This window comes from Heterocephalus glaber, unplaced genomic scaffold, assembly GCF_053883595.1.
Source record: "Heterocephalus glaber isolate CG9 unplaced genomic scaffold, H.glaber_assembly_v1.0 deba00001479, whole genome shotgun sequence".
Taxonomy (NCBI): Eukaryota; Metazoa; Chordata; class Mammalia; order Rodentia; family Bathyergidae; genus Heterocephalus; species Heterocephalus glaber.
The window spans coordinates 6,051,964-6,067,172 of record NW_028258316.1 but is presented as its reverse complement, the minus strand read 5'-3'; the positions used below and the strand labels follow the sequence as shown (position 1 = coordinate 6,067,172).

At 58.1% G+C, this 15,209-nt stretch overlaps 1 protein-coding gene across 9 annotated transcripts; it reads right to left on the bottom strand.

Moving 5' to 3' along the window:
• Positions 1-22: 22 nt before the first annotated feature.
• Positions 23-13,079, bottom strand: Sh3glb2 (SH3 domain containing GRB2 like, endophilin B2). 9 transcript variants are annotated; one of them, XM_013073822.3, is made up of 13 exons: positions 12,848-13,079; positions 9,373-9,514; positions 8,657-8,785; positions 5,469-5,602; positions 5,200-5,292; positions 3,410-3,472; positions 2,473-2,625; positions 2,120-2,143; positions 1,773-1,862; positions 1,525-1,625; positions 1,258-1,272; positions 921-1,161; positions 23-672 (listed from the first exon to the last, which is right to left on the bottom strand). In XM_013073822.3, the coding sequence occupies exons 1-13, from the start codon at positions 12,908-12,910 to the stop codon at positions 565-567; spliced, it is 1,356 nt and encodes a 451-aa protein (XP_012929276.1). In that variant the 5' UTR covers positions 12,911-13,079; the 3' UTR covers positions 23-564. The 9 variants fall into 9 exon arrangements, with proteins under 9 accessions (XP_012929276.1, XP_087038842.1, XP_004849213.1 ...); XM_087182716.1 differs by lacking the exon at positions 1,258-1,272; XM_004849156.4 differs by lacking the exon at positions 2,473-2,625.
• Positions 13,080-15,209: the final 2,130 nt, after the last annotated feature.

Sequence of the window (15,209 nt, the reverse complement as noted above, 5' to 3'; positions counted from 1 at the left end):
TGACGGGAGCCCACGCAACACACACACAAAGGAGGGTTTATTATTCACTGTTGGCCAGAGCAAGCAGACAGGCAGAAGTAAAAAGACCAGTTAAAAAGTGAGTGTAGAGGTGAAGGCTGCGGCCACGCAAGGCTTGAGCTGAGGAGGGGGAAGGGTAGCACCAGGCAGGCGCTGCTCCAGGGCCAACCTGTCTCTTGCTGGGCTGTCCTCTCCCAGGGCAGCACCAGGCCCAAGCTGCCACAGCCCGCCTGCTTTGCCACTGGTCCTTACCCTTTGGCAGCTAAAAGACAGGTGCTCTCTTCTTGCCAAGGGTGCCCCATGGGTCTTGGGGCCCATCTGGGTACCAGCACTGCATCCCTCCCTTCCCAGGAGGCCAGGAGAGCTGGGGTGTGTGGGGGTGCAGGAGGCCGGGCTCCAAACCACAGGTCAAGCAGGGCTGGCGGAGGGGCTGGGGCCTGTGGCCTCTCAGGCTCCCTCACCACTGGAGGATGGGGGCATGGGCGGAATGGGGCTAGCCTCCCCGCTGTGGGCATCTGTCACCAACAGATGAGTGCCAGGGCCTGCTTAGCTGAGCAGTTCCAAGTAGGTGACGGGCACCTTCCCTTTCTTGTTGCCTCTCTCGCCAATGAGCCAGTCAGGGTCCATGCCAGGCAGGCTGTAGACAGTGATAAGCTGTGGAGAGGGTGGCAAGGGAAGGTCATGCTCTGGCCGGGGGGAACTGGCCCCAGGACTAGGTGGGGACACAGCTGCCATCTTCCTGGCCAGTCGCCCACACCCCAGGGGTGGGCGTTCATCTCCTGGCCCTGCTGAATAGGCAGGTTGGCTGCTTCCTCAGACCTCTGACAGGCCAGGGGTCCCAGTCTTGAGTCTGCCGATGCCTACCACAGCCCTGGGCCACCCCCTACTGGCACCAGGCCCACCTCATCAGCCAGCAGGGCCAGCTCGCTGCTGTCAGCTGCCTCGTAGTCGTAGAGCACCCGGGCCTTGCGGGTCCCACTGGCTGGGGGTGAGACCTCCTCTAGGCAGAGCGCGGCCTCTCCCGGAGTGGCCAGGCTGGCCACTGTTGGCACCACGGGCATGGTGGCCGCAGCGGTGGTGGGTGAGGTGGTGCTCAGGGGTGGGGAAGCAGGCTCTGTGGTGCCCACAAACGTGCCGGGGAATCTGGAGGCAAGGGGGTGTCTAAGCACAAGCTGTGCCCCCAAAGATAACCCCGGACAGGGCCTTCCCAGGCCCAGGAGTCCCCTGCCCACTACTTACATGGCGGCCTGGGAGCTGGCAGCACAAGGGAAAGCAAAGCAAGTGGGAGTGAGATGGCCCTGCCCCTGTCCCTCCCAGCCTCCCCCAAGCATTCCAGGGGCTCGGAGGTTCCCAAGGGCCGCCACTATCCTCTGGGAGGTGCCAGGCAGGCCTCAGGCAGGGCCTGTCATCTGGCCTTGTTGTGGGGCTTCTAGGCCCATGGGAGGGGCTGGGCTACGTACTGAGTGGGGAGCTGGGGGACCTGGGGACTTGGGGACCCGGCCACACCTGCCCAGCTGCTTCTGCAGGTCCAGCATGTGGCGGTAGCACTGTGCATAGTAGGTCATCTGTGACTTGACGAACTCATGGAGGCAGCGAAGGTGGTTCACCTGGAGGAGGGGGAGGTTGGCGCTGCCCCCCAGCCTCCAGCCCAGGTGGGCCATGTGCCCTGCCTGACCCTCCCAGGACCTCAGAGTGCCAGCCCCGGCTCCGAGGCCACCCCGTGATGCCCTGCTCTCGGGTGATGCTAGACTCACGTGCGTGCTGCTGATGCCCTCTAGCAGGAGACGGGTCACTTCGGCTTGCCGGTCAAACTCCGTCTGGGCCACACGGAGCTCCTGCTCGGCCTGGGCAGGGTGGGCAGAGCATGAGAGCTGGGCAGCTGCCTGTGCCAGGGCCCCCTGCACAGATGTCACCTCCCCCGAGACCTCAACTCCCAGAGAAGCTGGAGCCCACATGGGAGACCCCTGCACCCCTCAGGGGAATGAGCACCGGCAGAGGCCTCCCGGAGCCTAGCTGTGCCCCAGGCACTGGAGGGGAGACCCAAACCACCGCCCGAGGCTGCCTCCCCGCCCACACCGCTCTACCCCAGAGCCCAACTCACCTTGTCCACCTCGTCATTCCAGAGCTGCAGGGACCACAACAGCGCCAGTCAGCAGGAGAGGCAACAGCCAGACCCAACTCCAGGACCCAACCCCGGCCCACCTGCCCCTCTGCCCCCACCCAGCCTGACCGGGAGCTGAGGCTGGGGTGAGGTCCGTGTGAGGGCACAGAGTGACGATCAGCCCATCTGACATGCCACATGCGGGGAGGGGACAGCCAGCCGGAAGTCCTGCTGTACTCTCCTACAGCGCCAGCCCCCCCGCTCTGACAGCCCATGTGTGCCCACCCCAGGACTCCTGGCTAAGGCTGGAGGGCTGGGAGGCAGGACGTGTGACCCTGGGCCAGTCACTGAACCTTTCCGTCCTCCGGCAGAGAAAGGCAGCCTCGGGCCTGAGTCACACTGGGGGTCAGTGGCAAAAGAAAAAAACAGGGCGGGCTCCACCCTCCAGGATGTTTCTCCTTCCACTCGGCCCGGGGGGGCGGGGGGCGGGAAGTGTCATCCAGAGTCTAGAGAAGAAAGACCCCCCTCCCCCCACCGTGACTTAGGAGACCTGGCTCTGGCCACTCTGGGAACCTGACCCAGGACAGCGTCCCTGCACGAACTCAGGCCCAGCAATGGGGCTGCGAGCGACAATGACCATCCAAGGTGACTGCATGGATCACACAGCAGCATGCTCAGGTCGGTGAGGAAGCTGCAAGGCCAACGCAGAGGGCCTTGCCCACGGGGACATGGGAAGGACAGCGAGGGTGGGCAATGGCAGCAGCATGCCTCTGACAGGCATGACAGGTGTGACTGGCCTTGCTCCCATACTCAACAGGGAAATGGACTGGCTTGACGGAGCTGACTGGCAGACCCAGGACAGAGCTCAGCCTCAGGCATGGCTGCCCACTTCCCTGCAGGCTGTGGCCAGCTGTCCTCCTCGGAATGGGCCCTAACCAGACCCAGACCCTGGACCCGGGCTCCAGTGGTGGTCAGGCCTCCCTGTCCTCCCTGGGCACTGAGCAGGTGTGCGAGAGTGGTGGGCATCTAAACCTCCGCTCTGGGAGTCTGGCTCAGGGAAAGCAGGCCCAGGCCTGTGCTGCACCCTCCAGGGGGACAGGGCGGTGTGGGGGGCGGGGGGGCCAGTAGAAGCAAGTCTAGCTTTGGCGCACCATCCCCAGGCTCCGGGCCAGGCCTCACTCTGGGAGTAGGCCCTGTATCACCTGCTGGCTCCCGCTTCCTGCACCCTGCATGGTCAGGTCCAGCAGGGCTGGGGGAGAGCTGGGGTGGGGTGGGGTGTGGGGCGCTTACCGCGGAGGCGCTGGCCGAGAGAATGTAATTACGCGGTCTAGTCTCCTGAAAGTCAGGCACCGTCTGGCGGGGAACAGAGTTCATGGGGGGAGGGGTCATCCTGGGCCAGGGCCGGATGGAGGCCAGGAGGCTGCCCTACAAGTGCCAGAGGGCCCTGCCCCAGGGATAGGAGGGCACAGACAGAAATACCACAGGCCCGCTCGTGCCCACTTCCAGCAGCCGGAGATGAGGAGCCAGGCCGGTGAATCCAGTGACCCAGGTGGATGTGCTGGGGAGCCCAAGAAGGTGGCTGTGGCTGCTGTCACAGCCCTTCCTCCAAGTGAGCCACAGCCCGCCCCCCCCCCGCCCCCCGAACCCTGGCACACTCCAAGGCCCCAGTCAGGCCAGGCCCACAGTTCCCCATGACCCACCTGCCACAGCACCCCACCCCAGAGCCTCTGCACACCTTGTCTGTGGCTCCTGCATCGAGGGCCAGGCCCTCCCCCCACGAGGGTGACAGATGGATGCATGGATGGACAGAGTGACAGGCATTCCACGTTTGCAAAAAGCTGCCTGCAGGCTCCACGCCTGTGCCCCGGAGCCAGGAGCATGGGACTCAGTCCAGAGGAGCTGAGCGCAGCTGCTTGCAAACCACCTAAGGACACACCCTGGACTGGCCGTGTGGACCAGAAGCAGCACAGCACGCGGACAGGTATACTCACATCTCCCTCACACTGAGCCAAGTTACCCAAAGCAGGACGGAAGGAACAGAAACAGAGAGTTAGTGAGTCCAGAGCTCGGGGCAGGCGGGACGCTAGGACGCGCAGGAGGGGCAGCGCGTGTGGGGAAAGGGCGGAGCTGGGGTCCAGGGTCGCTGAGGTCGGGGACACTGTTCCTGCCTGACCTAAACTGGACCGTGGTGGGGGAGGGGTGTGGGGTCACTGCAGTTGAGTAACAAAGGGCACCCCTGCCAGGCGTGGCAGCACATGCCTGTGACTCCATAGCAAGACCCATCTCAAAAAAAGGGTGCCGGGCCTGGCTGATGGAGCAGAGAGACTGTCCTGCCCAGGTGACTCATCCCTAAGCCCCAGGTTCCCTGGCCACCGGTCCGGGGAAGCTGAGACTCTGCCATGGCTCTTGCCGGAGGCCGTTCAGGCCCAGCTATGGCACCAGGGCTCCATGCAAGAGGGGATCTCGAGGGCCATGGCAACTAGGAGCCCACTTGAGCTCACAGGGCTGGCTGGCCTTTCTGGGCCAAGCCTGTGACACACAGGTGGTGGTCCCCAAGCAGGCCCGGGGCTGGGAGTCCCCTCCATGGGCCCTGCACCCCGAGGAGCACTGGCATGCAGGGGCGAGCTTGCCCACTCTCACCCTAATCCGGCCAAGGCAGCCCACAAGTGTGCCACTGGCCTGGTGGAGCAGGGGAGCAACGGCACAGGCCCCAGGCACAGACAGCCCCGAGTGGGTGGGCACAGCACGTGTTCTCCACACCCTCGCAGGGGAGTCCCAGCACAGGGCTCCCAGGCCCACAGCTCAGGCGGCAGGGAGGGTTAGTAGAGGAGCCATGCCCAGGCAGAGCATCCAGGGAGGTGAGCAAGGGCATGCAAGAAACCCCAGCTGTCTGCCCTGGGGCCACCAGGGCTCCCTCGGAGGTGGGGACTCAGACATGACTGGCCAGCTCAGTCCAGCCCCGGCCAAGCCTCCCAGCCAGGAAGAGGGGACAGAGGTCATGGCGAACACAGGTCCCCATGTGGGCCCCAACCCTCAGCTCCAGCCAGAGCCCGGGCCAGCAGGCTGCAGGGGACACCTACTGTGGCTTTGGCTTCTGCGGCCTTGGCCTTCTTCAGCCTCGCTTTGCAGGCGTCCAGGTCCAGACGCCGGTTCTGCAGCAGCCGCCTCTCCTTCTGCAGAGAGGGCAAGGGGGACAGTGAGGCCCTGGCTGGTCCCAGGGCTGTCTGGTCAAGATAGGGAAACTGAGCCCCGGAGGCAGGAGCTCTCCCCAGGTTACTGTCTGCAGGAGCCACTCCAGGGAGGAAGGCCCCAGAGTCTCAGGCCCCTGCACAGGCTGAGGGCCCCTCACCGAAATTGTCTTCCAGTCCCCTTCCAGGAAGTTGCGTAGGGGCGTGAGGAAGCTGACGGAAGCTGTGTGGATGAAGTCCCTCTCTGCAGCTCCCAGGCGCTTCTCAGCTTCCGACACCTTGAGGAGTGTCTTCCCTGGGGAACAGAGCCAAAGTGGGGCAGGGTCAGGGCAGAGCTCCGGAAGAAACCCACCAATGGACAACTGGGGACACCCCAAAGATGAAATGCTGTAGCCACTAGTGTGCATGAGGCCCTAGGTTCTATCTTAGAAAGACTGGGGGTACTTCCAGAATGACAGAGAAAAGAGCTGAACAAATCCTCTCCCCTAAAAGCACCATTAACTGCATCCAACTGCCAAAACCATACATTTCCAGACTGAAAATTGACCAAAGGCAGGAAACACATTGCAAGGCATGCATGCTGATCTTGGTAGGGACCACAAGGGTGACACTGAGGCCTGGGGATGCTGCTGGCTGCTCATGGTCTGTGGCTGTGTGGCTCTCCAGAGCGGCGAGGCGACAAGGCCCAGCTCTGCTGCCAGAGGGGGCTGACTTGATTGGTGGAAACACAAAAAAACCCTCAGGACACTACTGAAAACAGCAGCAATCTTGATGGCACAGAGCTGGGAAAAGCAACACAGCAGCCAGCCTGGGGCTGGAACACAGGCTGCCACGGGCCTGCCAGAAAGAAAACAGGCCCAGGAAGGAAGGAGCCGGCATGGGTGTGAGCACTGGGGAGACAAAGAAGCTGCCTAAATGTGGACTGGTCCCCATCTCTCCTCACCATTGACACTTAAGCACAAGCGCTGATCATTCACTGGCTGACCGCTAATGTGCGGGGACCAGAAGAGCCCTTCGGAAGCTCAGGATGAAAATGAAGAGTAATTGTTAAAAGGAGGGTGGGAGAGAAACCTTAGTAGCTGCACCTGGCAGGAGACACAGATTCTATAAACACTTAGCTCAGACAAGTCTCTAAACAAACACACAGGGCAGTAACAGCCCCCAGGCAGGGAGATCAGAATGCAGAGCTGCTGTATTATCTAAGATGTCCACATTTCAGCCGGGCCTGTAATCCCAGCTACTCAGGAACCTGAGGGAAAAGAAACTCAAGTTTGAACCCAGCTTAGGCACCTTAGCCAGAACTTGTCTCAAAATAAAATATAGGGCTGGGGATTTAGCTCAGTGGTTTTGCCGTCTGCTGTGCGAGCACAAGGACCCGAGTTCGAACCCCGGTACCAAAAAAAAATTTAAAAATAAAATAAAATACAAACACTGGGCTGGGGACGTAGCTCAGTAGTAGAGCACTTGCTCAGCACACACGACACCCTGGGTTCTATCTCTAGAACTGCAAAATAGAATGATGAGACACAGAAAGATGCAAGAAAGTGTGGTCCATACACGGGAAAAAAAGGAATCAACAGGTGCCATAGTGAAAGAATTAAAAGAAAGCATGATGGCAATGACTCATCAGATAAAGAACATCGGTAAAGAGAGAGAAACTTAACCAAAGAAAACCCTAAAGTTGAAAAGTATAATAACTGAAATGAAAAATTCACTAGAGGGACTTAACAGTACACATCTGAACTGACAGAAGGAAAAAAATCAGCCACTTTGACGATACAGCAATAGAGATTACTCAGTGGAAAAAAACAGAAAAGAGAAACGACTGAAGAACAGAAAGAAAACAGAAAAGTGAATAGAGCCTTTCACCAGCAACCCAGGGAACACCAGCAAGTGAACCAGGAGTCTCAGGAGAGAAGAGAAAAGGGCAGAAAAAGTATTGAAGAAACAGTGGCCCAAACATTCTGAATTTGATGGAAAACATGAATCTACATATCTAAGAAATTCAAGACTCTAAATGGGGGGGAGGGGCATAAAGAAGTCCACAGTTGGGATCTCACAAATTATTGCAAGACAAAGACAAAAACCCTTGAATCTGGCAACAGTAAAATGATTCATTCCCAAAAGAATTCTATTTAGGAAAAAGTGACCCTCCAGAAGTGAATAAAGTGGTTCCTAGATAAAGACTAAAAGAATTTCTTGATAGCATTCTTGGCATACAAAAAATTCTTCAAGTTCAAAGGCAATGACATCAGATATAACCTGAATCCAAAAAGAGCAATTAATTACAGTTAAACATACAAGAAAATAGATTTTTCTCTTAACTGGTCTAAGATGACTGCATGAAAGGAGAGTTATAAAACTTGTTGGGTTCCTAACATAGAGACGACAGTAACAGTGCAAAGAAAGGGAGAGGGAATGTAGTTGTACTGAAGCAGTTTCCATATTTTACTAGAAGTTAATCAGCATGACTCAGAAGTAGACTGTAATAAGTTAAGATCCATACTATAATCCCTAGAATAACCACTAAGAAAACTTTTTTAAAGTTAAAGCAACAAAGAAATTTAAATGTTACACTAGAAAATATCTATAGCACAAAAGACAATAAAGGTGAAACCAGAAAAAAAAATGACTTCTAATTGCTAAAGAAAACAATAGCAAAGTACACACGTTAATCCAGCCACATCAAGGACTGCATTAAATGGATTAGCACTCCAATCAAAAGACAGTGCTTCGGCTGGCTGTGGTGGTGCATGCCTATAATCCCAGCACTAGGGAGGCCGAGGCAAGAGGACCCCCTTGAGGCCAGCCTGAACTACACAGCAAGACCTTCTCAAAAAACAAAACAGAAAAAAATGGTAATGCTTGTCAGAATGGATTTTTTTTTTGTTTATAGGTGTGGCACGTGCCTGTAATTCCAGCACTGGCAGGCTGAAGCAGGAGGATCACATGAGTTTAAGGCCAGCCTGGACTGCGTAGTGAGACTCTGTCTCAAACTCCCCCCTCAAATATTATGCTAGGTGAAAGAAGCCAGATACAAAAGACAGCACATAATGATTCCATTTATAGGAAATGTTCAAGAAAGACAAATTTCTTTTTTTTTTTGTACCAGGGATCAAACTCAGAACCTTGTGCTTGTGAGGCAGGCGGCGGAACCACTGAGCTAAATCCCTGGCCCTGCTCAATTATTTTCTGCAGTGATGGAGAGTTTTACAGTTAGAATGAATTCAGGTATTATTGGGAAGAAGGAAGAGAGGGATGGGAAGAGGAGGAAGGAAGGAAGGAGAAAGAGAGGGAGAGGGAAATTCGGGGCAGGCCCCAGACCCCAGCCCGGTGTGCAGCTGCTCACCATAGGGCGTGGTGGGCCCCAGCTCGCCGGCTGCCTCGGCCATGTACTGGGCCAGCAGCTCCCCATTGGTGACCCTCGAGGGCACCTTCCTGTCCAGCTTCTCATAGAGGAACTCCTCCACACGGGCACCTGCGGGAGACAGCACCCAAAGCCACAGGGCCCTCCAGTCCACACCCAGGAATGCCTAGCCTGGTGACTCCCAGAATCAGCTCACCTGCGCCCACCTTCACCCTGTGAGGCTGGTTCTGTTAGCCCCTCACCCCACAGGGGAGGAAGCCAAGGCTCAGAGACACAAATGCCTGCCTGAGGTCTCACAGCTGCTGTGTGTGTGAGACCAAGCCAAAGTCAGGGCTTCCCACCTCCCCTATACGGACAGGATTTACAGAAGATAATGCATGTCTGACAACTCTGCTCTTGGTCCCAGAAGCCCCTGGGCCCCATCAGTAGTCATAGGGCAGAGTGACAGGTGGACACGCGATGGCCTTGGTCCTTGTGTGCCCCATGCTGGCCAGGTGACACCAGGCCGCCCACGTGGCAGGATCTGTCGTGCCTGCCTCTCTCCCTGGGTTTCCAGGCACTTCACCTCCTCTGTGCAAGACCCAGCATTTCCACCGCTCTGGGAGCACCTGGGCCCAGCATGGGGCCTCCTGTTTCCGCAGCCCTCGGCGTCCCACAGCCTGACCCGGTGTGACCGTGTCCCCACTGCCACCACTCACTGGGGTTGGGCTGCAGCAGCACCTCCGTCTGCCGAAGGATCCGCTCTGTCCAGTTCTTGGTGCTGTCCGCCCGCACCAGGAGGTTTTCAAAGTGGGCATCGAGCTCAGTCTTCTCAGCCTGGCCAAACTTCTCTTCGGTGAACTGTGGGTGGGGGTGAGGAGCCAGGCCTGGGGTCAAGGACCTTCCTGGGGCCACCAAGGTACAGCCCCTCTGGGTCTCCAACTGCCCTCCGTGGAAGTAGGTGGACCCGAGTCTGGGGGGGTCACGGCCTCTCTGAAATCCAGGGCAGCCCCGCCTCTCCCCCCATGCCCTGTCCGGCAGCCGGGAGCCTCCAGGGGCCTGTGGGAAGACACGGACAGGAGCTGGTAGCAAGAGATCCAGGATATCAGGGGCTCTGTGGGCAGCAGGGAGCCCCAGCTGCATGTGAGGTGGGACTACTGCTCAAGATCCTGGGCAGGAGCCTGGGGGGACAAGGAGTGTGGCGGAGAGGGTTCAGCGCCTGGCCACCGGTGTGTGTGGGGAACAGAGCCAGCCTGGCTGAGTGAGCTGGGGGTGCCCTCAGGAGCTGTGAAGGCCATCTAGAACAATTAGAAATGGCCCCAAATCCTGGTCCCTCTGACCTAGTAGAGCCTTGGGACAAATGTCCCCATTTGTCAAACAGGGACAGCCTTTGCCAGCCAGGGAACCGGGTTCACCCAAGATCACAGCCAAACAAGCATGAGGACCTTCAGGTGTAAGATAAGGTGTAATAAGGGTCCCGTGACTGGCCTGCACTGGGGCGTCACACCCAGGGCCTCAAGGACTTCCAAAAGCAGAGGGTCCCCTGTCCCATTTCTGGGATATGGCCACTGAGGCTGAGCAGGGCCAGTGCCATGGGGGCTGGACCTTCAGAGAGGCAGAGCCTAGGCAGTGATGAGTCATCAGGAGGCTGTGGGGCAGAGGAGCCACTCCACCACCCGGCCTGGAGGCATCAATTATGTAGCAGGCTGGGCTCAGATTTCTCCCTGAGGGGTCGGCTGGGGCCTGCTTCCTCCTCTTCCTCATAGTCCCCAAACTGGGGAGCAAGGGGTGTCTCGGGCCATCTCTCCCTGGGGACCCAACCCCACATTCCAGATGCTTCTCTGTCCTCAGTTTCCCCCTTAAGGATGTGGATAACCCATCTCATGAAATACTGCTCATGGATTTCCCTTTGGGCAGGATCAGTGGTTTTTGTTTTTTCTTTTCAGGGCTGGGGATGGAAGCCAGGGCCTCACTCGTGCTGGTGAGAGCTCACAATGGAGCTGCACCCGGGCCCTGGGCTGGAGAGATGGCAGCTGGTGTCACCGTCACCTGGGAAAGGCTGCCCGCAGGTCTGTCTCTGGCTCCTGAAGCTACCCTCTTCTCGCTCTTCCTGCTGGTACTGTGCCTCTCCCACTTCTAGCAACACGACGCCTGCCACGCCTGCCAACGGTGCCATGGCTGCCCACTCCTACCCCACAGTGTCTTAGCTAAACGTGCTTTAGGTTTTCTTGCCTTGCACCTGGAAAGCCCTGCCTGGGCCCACTTCGCAAGCCCCTTTCTACTTTCCAGGCCCAACTTCGGGCCTCCATGTGGGAAGCCACTTAGAATCCAAAGGCAACCTGCCCTCCGGGGCCTCCAGGAAGCACCAAGGCCTGGTCCCTGAGGGACAGAGTTCGGTGAAGGCTTCATGTTGTCCCTGGGATGTGCGGGCTGGGTGTTTACTCAGGACTTTCTGGTGCCTGGCACAACAGCACCGACCCGAAAGAAGGGCTGAGTGATACTAAAGAACCCCAGCTGGGCGTGGTGGCGCACACCTGTGACCCCAGCACTAGGGAGGCTGTGGCAGCAGGATCGCCACCAAGTTCAAGGCCAGCCTGGCTACATAATGAGACCCGGTCTCAAAAAAAAAAAAAGGACTAAAGAACCCCTCCTCGCCCTCCTGCCTCCTGCTTCACTCCTGTCCCAGCACACCTTGGCCTAGGCAGGTGTGTCCCGTTCCCTCTCCCCCTCCTGTAGGGCCACATTCCAGGCCCCTATCTCTTCGGTGGCAGCCTTGTTCCCTTCCTGGTGCTTGACTCCACACTGCTTCCAGCAAGGCGGTGGCAGCAGCAGGGGGTGGGCGTCGGAGCAGAGAGCCTCTATTTATAAGGTGCCCAGCTCCCTCCTCCACCCAAGCTCCGTCCTCCAGGGCACCCTGGGGCTTGTGCCCCGCCAGACCGGGCAAGGCCAAGGCCCAGGCCAGGTCGGGTGGCAGGGCCCTGGCAGCAGCAGGAAAGTGGCAGATCAGGTTCTTCTCAGATTTGATGTTCGAGACGGAGATAAGCAGTTGCCATACCAAGCAGGAGGGCTCCCCACTGCCCAGCTGGACTGGGCTCTGGGGTCCCCACCTCTCAGGCTCAGAACACGGAGCAGGGAGTCTCTCTGAGGGAGCCTCTCTCCAGACACTCACCCTCCAGGGGCCACTGTGCTTTCTAGTAAACACGGCCACCTGGGCTTCTGAGGAGCTGGGGCTGGGCTCCTCCGGAGTCAGCAACAACAGCACCGGTCGGTCGGTAGGCAGAGCCGGCGCGGCCTCACACCTCCTTCCCAGAAGGGCAGACTGAGGCCAAGGTCACATGTGGCACAGGAGCCGTGTCACCCACAGCGACACCCACCAGGAGCCTGCTTGTGCTGAGCACTGTGTGCCAAGTCCCGAAGATCCTCACGTCCACCCCAGGGGGGTACGTTCGCCCCACTTCTCAGATGGGAAAACTGAGACCCAGCACGGAGCCTTCCCTCCCCCAAGGTCACTGCGGTGGAGGCGCAGCACTCCGTATCTGACTCAGGTCTTTGCGGTGCCATTAAGCCCCTTCAGTTTCTTCCCTGTGACCCCAAATGGATGGACTCGTTCCCATCTCAGATTAGGGTCTGGGCAGCTGCCCGCGGAGGGCGCCCTCTCCCCCCACTCCTAGGGAAGGAGAGGAAACAGGCCTGCCTGGAGCAGAAAGGAAATAACTCCTGGCTTCCGGTCCAACCACCCAAGCGTGCAAAAGGGGCCTTGGCAGCCCTGGACCCCTGCCCATTGTACGGGCGGGGAGACTGAGGGTCCGGGAAGGGGCTGTGCCAGATGTGCGGGCTCTGGGCCTGGGACCCAGGCTTCCAAACGTCCGGCGGGGCTGGGATCGCTGCTGGGATCGCTGCTGGGATCGCTGCTGGGCAAGGGCAGGGAGGCGGATGCCGAGCCCTCGGGTCCCCGGGCTGCCCGATGCGGGCGCCGCACCTCTCCTCCCGCGCGGCACAGAACCTGGGACACGCAGAGGTAGCGGGAGCCCGGGGCGCCCCCACCCCAACTCCCCAATCCCGCAGCGACCCAAAGTGCAGGGCGTCCGGCAAGGCGGCGGCGGCAGAGCGGGGTCCCCGTGCCCCCCCCACCCCGCCCGCCACGGCCCAGGGCGCCCGCCGCGCCCACATCCGGGCCCCGGCGCCAGGCCTCACCTGCACGGCGCGAGTGAAGAAGATGCCCGCGTCGGACGCCAGCTTCTTCATGTTGAAGTCCATGGCCCGCCCGCCGCAGACACGCACGCACCGCCGCCGCGGCCCGAGCGCAGCCCGCAACCCCGGGCCCGTCGCACCCACTCCGGATCCCGCACCCGCCCACCTGCTGCCACCGCCCGCACCCTACCCGCCCGCGGCTGCTGGGTCCCTACGCGGGGCGGGGAGGGTGGGCGGAGCTTGTGGGGGGAGGCCTCCTTCCCTGCTGCCCTCTGCCGGCCGCCTCCGGGGCCACAGCCTGGACGGCTTCCTTGGCCTCCCCGGCCCAAATACTGCTGGGGGACGGGGGGAGGCACAGTGGGTCTAGGTACCTGCGCGCGCACACCAGACTTCTCCTTTTTGGTGGTACCGGGGATTGAACCCAAAGTTTTGCACTGAGCTCCAACCCCAGCCCTTTTTTTACTTTTGTGTTTTCAGATAGGGTCTCCCTAAGGCTCGGACTTGCGATCCTCAGCTTCCCAGAGTACTGGGATGACAGGCGTGCGCCAACACGCCTGGCTTATTTTCTTTCTGACGATTTTTACCAATTTTATTTTTAATTGACAAATAAGAATTGTATATATTTGGAGGGCTGGGGATTTAGCTCAGTGGCACCGTGCCTGCCTTGCAAGCGCAAGGTTCTGAGTTTGATCCGGTATCACCCCCACCCCACCCCCAAAACAAGAAGTGTATATATTTGGGCTGGGAGTGTTGACATACACCTGTCATCCCTGAGGCGGAAGGATCACCGCGAGTTCCAGGGCAACCTGGGCTACCTAGTGAGTTCAAGGCCAGCCTGGACTACATAGTGAAACCTTGTCTCAAAAAAAACTAAACTAAACTAAAAAGGATTGGGTATACTTAAGGGATACAAATTGATATTTCGCTGTTATTGTTTTGTTTGAGACTGGATCTCGCTAAATTGCCTAAGCTGGCTTCAAACTTGTGGTCTCCCTGCCCCAGCTCCCACATTCTGGAAGTATAGACCTGTGTGTCACCACACCCAGCCAAAAGAATGTTTTGATGTGTGTTTACATCGTGGAAGGACAGATGAGCTAATTAACCTATCAAATCACCTCCCTAACCTGTTCATTTTGTATATATGTAATGACAACATTTCACATGTCCCTCTTTAGCCATTTTTTTTTTCCTGAGACAACATCTTGCTATGCAGTTCAGACTGGCCTTGAACTCATTATGTAGCCCAGTTTGGCCTGGAGCTCATGGTGATCCTCCTGCCTCAGCCTCCCCAGTGCTGGGACTACAGGAGTAGCTACCATGCCCAGCCTCCCTCCCTCTCTCTCTCTCTGTCTCTCTCTCTCTGTCTCTCTCTCTCTCTGTCTCTCTCTCTGTCTCTCTCTCTGTCTCTGTCTCTCTCTGTCTCTCTCTCTCTCTCTCTCTCTCTCTCTCTCTCTCTCTCTCTCTCTCTCTCTCTCTCTCTCCCTCTCTCTTTTACAGTTTTGGGGATGGCACTCTGGGCCTGACACACAAGGCAAAAGCTCTAGCACTAAGCTGCACCCCCAGCCCAGCCCAGGCTCTTGAAACCCAGAACTCAGGTTAGAATTCTGCGGCAATAACCTCCTGGCTGTGTGGCCTTGAGCAAAGGACTTGACCTTTCTGCGCCGCTGTTGTTTCTTCTCTGAGATGATATGGAGAAGGGTGCCCAATGCTAAGCTGTTAAGAATCGTGCAGAAGCTGCGTTTATGGGCAGTGTGTGTGTGGACTGCGCATGTGCACCAGTGTGCTCAACGCCCCGGGCCGATCCCTAGCACCAAAAAAGGTTCAATCATTCATTCATTAACTCCTATTGATTAAAAAAGGAAGAATCAATAACTGTTGTGGAGCACCAGTTATGTGTCAGGCACTTTCTTTCTTTCTCTTTTGATTTGTTTTTTGAGACGGGATCTCACTATATAGTTCAGGCTAACTTTGAACTATGCAGCCCAGGGTGGCCTCAAACTTGCAGTGATCCTCCTGCCTCAGCCTCCCGAGTGCTCAGTGGCGGTGATATTTGAAAATGGGCACTTGAAGAGTTTGATAGAATTGTTCACGTGCGCAGTGGCGGTAGAGTAAGCAAACACTAACGATCAGATGTGCAGCAAGCTCGTCGGAGGGCTGACTGCTCTGCCTCATCCCTTTTAGAGTGGCTCCGCCCCACTCACCGCCAGTGTCAATCTAATCCTCAGGACCAATCGTAGGAGAGAAGAGACTACTTCCGCACCTCAACCGCACTTAGGGGACGGGCGGGGGGGGGGGAGACCGGGAAACGGCGTGGTCATGTGACCCACTTGATTGGCCAAGAGCCCCAGGGGCGGGGAGTAGTTTG

Excerpts from the sequence above, each read along its gene's own strand:
- Sh3glb2 (XM_013073822.3), bottom strand. The coding sequence starts at position 12,910 with ATGGACTTCAACATGAAGAAGCTGGCGTCCGACGCGGGCATCTTCTTC. Across the intron at positions 9,515-12,847 it reads TCTTCACTCGCGCCGTGCAG|TTCACCGAAGAGAAGTTTGG; the intron begins GTGAGGCCTGGC and ends CCCCACCCACAG. Across the intron at positions 1,863-2,119 it reads GGAATGACGAGGTGGACAAG|GCCGAGCAGGAGCTCCGTGT; the intron begins GTGAGTTGGGCT and ends CACCCTGCCCAG.